Raw genomic sequence first — 6,540 nt, 5'->3', positions numbered from 1 at the left:
AGAGTCTAATAAATATATCATTTACATAATACATATATAATTGTAAAACACAAAGCAAAATTGTTTAACATAACATAATAAAAGTAGCGAACTCAATATAATAATACAGCAAACTATTATTTCCAATAGTATGTCCAGAATGTGCTTTTATTTTTCCATTTAAATTTACATACAAATATTAAAAGAAGTGCAGAGTATCAATCAACTCTTTACAGCCTAGATAAAATTATTGTAATAAAATAATTATCTAACCCAGACTGTTTTCTCTGCTATTAATTGGCTGTTTTCTTAGCTAGTAATTAACTTATTCCATATTTTTTTGTGGACTAAACTTAATAGACAAAGAAAAGCTTGGATTGTTGATGGTGGATGTATGACAGTATCCAGTGCCCATTACATTCAGAAACCTTTAGTTGTTTGTGCACAGTTTATACAGAGACGTGTTACTTGCTCCTTTCACACACTTCAGCCTCTTGAGTTCAGTTAAACAAAGCACGTATACAGGTGTCTTGGTACCAAAGTTTGTAATATTTCTTAGCTGCTCAATCTGAAGCTCTGTAACTTGTCCTACACAGGGAACAAAAGGACAACAGTTAATTAGGATTGCTTGTCCAAAAATACTCTCAATAAATCACATAGGGCAGCTAAAGGACAAGCCAGATTCGAATAAAATCCCCTCATATGCAACTTTATATTTAGTTTCTCAAATATTTTCTCTTTGCAAAATACTAAATTTATGATGATGCAAGTATAAAAGATGGGTTTCGTACTGTTGACGGCATCGCTAATGTCTGCAGATGATTACCCCCCCGTAGCTTTCTCAGTTTCAGATTTCAACACTTTCTGTGGTATCCAATAGCACATTAATATGTAACCAGCCTGGAGGGGGTTACAAATAGAAACCATTCAAACATTTTATAAACAACCGGGGTCATACAGTAGATACTGCAGTACTGACCTTGGTGCTCTTCTGTGAATTTATTAATGCTGTGAACTGCCTGGTTGAGGTTGTGCAGCGTCATCTGCTTCAGGTAGCTGGGTAAACTCTGGAACTCACTCTCTGATACCACAGATAGACGTATCGCTCTAGAGAGAGCAATTCATTTAAAAAGAATACAAAACTCTTGTGCACAACAATATACAAATATTATAATACAGCTGTCAAAGTTGTCTTCGTATCACTTTCCTTGGTCTTTACTGTACCTGTTTGTCTCTTTTTCTAGTATTACATGTCGATGCACATCTGCCAGAGAAGCCTTTTTAAACTGAGCCTTGGAAACAAGCTATAAAATAAAAGATAAAAAAATATAAAAATGTATTTAATTTAATTAAAACATGTAGTAAATGGAGTAAACAACTTACTTTGCAGATGTCCTGTGTAACAGAGCTGAGGTCTGGCATCTCTGGGGTGCCTGGCTCCTGGGAGTCCATCCAAACGCTAGGTGTCCCCAGGCTGAACTCCTGCGTGGCTCCCCCCAGCTCCAGACGGTTGACATTGGAATCTTTGGGCACCTTTTCAACCTCCTCATCAGTCTTTTTTATGATTTTTGAACATTTCTGGCAGGTAAATATGAGACTATTAAAATTAGATAATTAATCTGGGAAACCAGCTTAGTCCTTTGTGCTTTTAAGACTTGTTGGACACCCTTAAATTTAAAGGGTAAAGACAGCCTTTCAATCACAGAGACTCTGCTTCTTTAGAAATGATAATGCAGTTGCAGCTTGTGGCTTAAAAAAACGTGTTAGTCTTACACTCTGTAAAACACTCCCCAGAACCGATTCCAGGTTCGGCATCTCTGGCAGCTGACAGTCATCCTCACCCATGATGGACAGTTCTGGCATATTGTATGCCCAGGTGCGTTTGGAGGCGGTTGCTCCGTTATGAGGGGGTGATGAAAGTTCAAAGGTGGGGCTGCCATCACCATCAGATTGCTGTGAACTCTACAGACAATAGAAAATTCAGACACTTTTAATTACATCAAGACTTGATGAAAGTTGAAGGCAAAAGACAACCCAATTAAAACTAAACCAACTAAACCACAACTAATAAACACCCCTTTAAATGCATGCGAGAAAGCAGGAAACTTACTCGCTTTGTCTAAGTGTTCTCATTTCATTATTAACGCACAGAATAATACCTTTTGGTGCACCTTCTTGGTGCTGGTCAGTCGATTCAGATACGGAGTTTGAAAAGCTGGCACCTCTGGTGTGGTGGGCAGGTTTGCTGGCTCACCAATTTCTTGTGCAGGTGGGGAAGACTGACAGTTTGTCTTTTTGAGCTTGAGACCCGGGGTGCAAAACACAGGTGGCTCTGGGGACTCTAATTCATCTACACAAAGGCAATAACAAAGTCGCATGCATGAGCAGAACATTAGTAGGCATATAGCAGAATAAATAAATGCTTTTGATCCTAACTGGCTAAAACCTGAGAACATGTTTCTTCTTGCCCCCTTCTCCCAAAAATAACATGCAACAGTCTTGATATGCAGTAGATGTTACTGTATGTAGAAAAAGAAGCTGTAGAGAGATTCATACCGTTGCTCTGTAAACGCTCCATCTGAAAGGTCGATGGTGGTTCAGATAAATCCTGACCTTGTCTGGTCAAGAAGATAAGAATCATCAAACATTAGCAAGCAGTGACTATAGATTCTAGGACTTTTAAAGAATTGCTGTGAATCCATATTTTACCTTTGGGGCTTTTCAGCGTTTTTTCGGAAAAGATTCATAGTAAAGTCATTGTTCAGACACATTGTGTGCTCTGAGATTCCAAAGTCATGCAACTGAGGTGTTTGTAGCTCATCTTCATCCATCCGAAGGACACATTTAGGAGTTATGGGCATGGGTGGCAGTTCAGGTGTGGTGAGTGATGTTTGGGGAAAGTTCATTTCAGGCATAGGGGGCACTTCAGAGCAACTGTATGCCCCTGCCAGAACCCTCTTCAGCTGTATTTCAGAAAGACCAAAGTCAGACAGCTGTGGGGTTCGATGCCCATCAACGACAGATGGTGATACTACAGTTGGAGGAGATAAGAGGCCTCCAGCTGCCTCCTGGCTTCTCTCCTCCTCTTCTTCTGACTTTGTTTCATTCTCATCTGCTACTTTAGCTTCTGGCTCCTGACATTGGGTTTCTGTGTACATGAATATCAAATTATATTAGATACTTGTTTGATAGGCTTGACTCACAATCAGAGGTTTAGGGCAGGTGTGTCAAACTGCAGTCCTCGAGGGCCGGTCTTCCTGCTAGTTTTCCAACTCTCCCTGCTGATTACCTTGAACAGGTGTGTCAGTTGGCTAATTCAGTTGCTGACTGACTTTGGCTCTGGGAAAGGGAGAGTTGGAAAACCAGCAAGTGGCTGGTTTGAATTTGACTCTCCTGGTTTAGAGTCATTAAAACTTTCTGACACTGCCAGTTGTTACTTACCATTGTTGTTACCATTTGACCTCTGAGGAGCAGTGTATCCGTAATTCTCCCAGTGTCTCCTCAGAGCTTGGATGTCCTCAGTCAGTCTCTTCTGGAGCAGTGTGTTAGTCTCAATGAAGTCGCTCACCTCCTTTGCCTGAGCTTTCTGCTGATTCAACTGCTCCTGGATCTGCTCCTACATGAGCCCAGGCCAGAGTTGATCAGAACATTCATAACATATTTGTATCAGACACACCTAAATACGGTGTTCTGTATTGATTTAATTTTATATTGCGGATTTTTATGGTACCTTCAAATACAAGGTGTATGTACAAAGTTAGGTTTACACGTATCCCGTGACGTCACCTATCTAACGTTACCTTTAGGTTCCCGACTTCACAGTTCACTTCATGGTATGCTCGCATCGCTCTCGCTGTATTTTCTGAAATGATGAGGAAATGGCATTTATTCAGCCAAGTCATTTATGAGTGCTATCACCCCGATGGCTTGAGGCCCCGGTTGTCACTTGCTCACCGGTGTCATCCTCGCCGCCGCGGTTCTCAAAGTCGTGAAGAAGCTTAGCGGTTTCCGATTCTACGGTCACCGCCAGCTTTCTGAGCCTGCTAAAAAACTGACTCGTCGGGTCCATTTTCAAAAAGACGAGTTCAGATTGTGCAAAGCGAGCGGTTTGTTTACCTTCTCTCGTGTAGCAGACAAAAACGTTTCGATTTTGGCGCCTTGACTACTTCCGCCCTTATTCGGATGTTATGCTTTCCTGTCCCTTCGTTTTAGTCGCCCCGTGTTTTACTGGCGCCCCCTGTGGCAGTAGTTGGTATTACAGGTGTCGTGCCAAAAAGTGAAAGATTGCTGTACGCGGGAGCGCGCACCGCCTCGTAAAGCTGTGCAGAGCAGAGTGAGGATGAGGTGGCGTTGATTGTATTTGGTCACTAGATGGAGACGCCTCACTGAAAGAGAGGATTGAAATGCTGGTGCAGACATTTCATGCAGACAGTTTTTAAACCCTCAACAGCATCGTGTAATTGATCTCACTTTTTTTCATCCATTTTATTTGAACCCACTTGGTTGAACTTACACAAACACTTGACTCTACCAAAGAGTTTAAATTGTAACTTCAAGATAAGACATAGGCTGATTGAAGTTTCCATAATCCTTCACCAGATCAACACCTTTACTTATTACACACATGTATTTTGGGAGATGAATAAGAGCATGTGTGACTGTGAGAAGGCTTAGGGATAAGTGCTGGAGTACAAGTGCAGGTTGAAGGGCTTGGCTTGTGTGATGGGACTGATGTGGGGGTAGGTTCAGAGAGGTTAAATATACGTTTACAGAGGGGGGGGGGTTCTGTCACAACCTCAGTCTACTACGTCACAGTCTTGGTCATTTCCGGTTTTATTTTGTCACCACTTCCTGTTTAGCTACCATATCTAGTCATAACCGCTTTACTTCCGGTCCTTGTTAACTTCCCCTGCACATCATCAGTAATCAGTAGTTCAGTACTGAAGCACCACCTCTCACCCCAGCACCTTGCCAGATTGTCTGCGTTCATTTCCTGACCAGCACTCCAGCGTTGTCGAGTTTCCAGTTCCCGTGCGCGACCCAGGTTTGGTACTACGTTTTTTGATTCTAGTCCAGTCTCGGACAACCCCGTCTAGTGTGTTTGACCTCTGCCTGTTTCTTGACCACGTCTTTGCCCACGCCTCGTCGAAGCTTGTTTTTGCCAACCTGTGTATGACCATTGCATGCCTGACTACGTTCTTATTAAAATACTCCTTTACTCAAGCATCACTGTGCATTTGAGTCCTTCCATTGTGCCGTTGTGACACATACACAGAGAGGAAATAACTACACTGGAGTCTCCAGTGAACTGACTGCATGTCTTTGGACTGTGGGAGGAAACGCAGTGATATGAGGAGAACATGCAAACTCCTCAGGAATCCACGCAGGAATCAAACCCGCATCCTTTTCCTGTGAAGCAACGGTGAGTTACTATGGAAATGTCACCACTTCTGGCTACAGTTAAAAGCTGTATGTGGGATTTGTTTAGTTGTGTAATGTGTGGGCCCTTGTGAAGGGCCTTGAGATAACTCTGTTGTGAATCGGCTCTTTAGAAATAAAGTTGAATTAAATTGAAAATTTTAGTTCAGTGAATTAAGGAGCAGCCTTATTCTACTTGAATTTTCCAGTATAAATGCAGGTGGCAGACACCTGACAGCACGTTAACAACCACCTGATGCCACCCAACACTACCACACACACACACACACACTCTAATGGGGGGCGGGTACAGGTTGGGGGGGGCACGTACCAGCCTCAGGTCATCGTGACTGTGCCTCTGGGTTCTAGGTGGGATCTTACCCGTCGTGGTCGAACCGGCCTTCCATGTTTGCACCACCAGCAGCTCAGAGGCTGTTGTTGGCTCCTCCTCCAACACACACACCGTTACGTTAACATCACCACCCAGAGGTGGTGGTGCCGCGGTAACGTTTTTGGAGGTGTCTGGTGAGAGGGCCTCAGCTTGTGGTGACAGTGAGGTCAGTGTGGCTCATACAGAGCTTTGACAAACACACACATTCACACACTTTCAGTGTCTTTCCCAAGGACACGTCAGCTCGAGTCCAGAGCAGCTCGTTTCTGGCGTCAAACAGTCGTGACTGTGCCTCCGGGTCGGACCCGTCATCAGCGAACCAGCCTGCCGTGTTTACGCCTCACCACCAGCAGCTAGAGACTGGTTTTGGCTCCGCCCCCAACACAGACCCCTCTCCCCTCCTCCCCCTTCACCCACCTCACACCACGTCACCCGTGGCGGTTGTGGGTGTTACCAGGTGCCTGTATCGTGGTCGTCAGGCAGCTGCCACACACATCTACAGTACAGTGAGTGGCCCAGGCTGTCAGGCTGCTCCTCGTCTCCTCCTTCTACCTTCTACCTCTCTTCTGGGACTTTTTACTCTTTCTGTGCCTCCTCCTCCTCCCTTTGTTTCTCCTCCTCCTCCCTCTTTGTTTTATTTCTCCTCCTCCACTTTCGCCACCCCTTACGAGTGGAAATGTGTGTAGCTCTATGGCAGCTCCCTGCCTGGCGTAAGTACCAGCGCTAACAGCCAGCGTTTCGTGCCCATGAAG

The 6,540-nt window shown here is 44.1% G+C and overlaps 1 protein-coding gene across 3 annotated transcripts; it reads right to left on the bottom strand.

The window, feature by feature from the left end:
- Window positions 1-128: 128 nt before the first annotated feature.
- On the bottom strand, window positions 129-4,183 carry ska3 (spindle and kinetochore associated complex subunit 3). 3 transcript variants are annotated; one of them, XR_008693523.1, is made up of 12 exons: window positions 3,934-4,183; window positions 3,780-3,841; window positions 3,421-3,595; window positions 2,689-3,127; window positions 2,536-2,597; window positions 2,139-2,329; window positions 1,753-1,941; window positions 1,363-1,557; window positions 1,204-1,283; window positions 959-1,086; window positions 771-879; window positions 522-567 (listed from the first exon to the last, which is right to left on the bottom strand). XR_008693523.1 is itself a non-coding variant. In XM_055505377.1 (11 exons), the coding sequence occupies exons 1-11, from the start codon at window positions 4,046-4,048 to the stop codon at window positions 410-412; spliced, it is 1,782 nt and encodes a 593-aa protein (XP_055361352.1). In that variant the 5' UTR covers window positions 4,049-4,181; the 3' UTR covers window positions 129-409. The 3 variants fall into 3 exon arrangements, 2 of the variants coding, with proteins under 2 accessions (XP_055361352.1, XP_028993679.1); XM_055505377.1 differs by lacking the exon at window positions 771-879 and having other exon boundaries at window positions 129-567; window positions 3,433-3,595; window positions 3,934-4,181; XM_029137846.3 differs by lacking the exon at window positions 771-879 and having other exon boundaries at window positions 129-567; window positions 3,934-4,179.
- Between the last annotated feature and the right edge of the window lie 2,357 nt (window positions 4,184-6,540).

This window comes from Betta splendens, chromosome 21 (assembly GCF_900634795.4).
Source record: "Betta splendens chromosome 21, fBetSpl5.4, whole genome shotgun sequence".
Taxonomy (NCBI): domain Eukaryota; kingdom Metazoa; phylum Chordata; class Actinopteri; order Anabantiformes; family Osphronemidae; genus Betta; species Betta splendens.
This window is presented reverse-complemented; position numbering and strand designations above follow the sequence as displayed.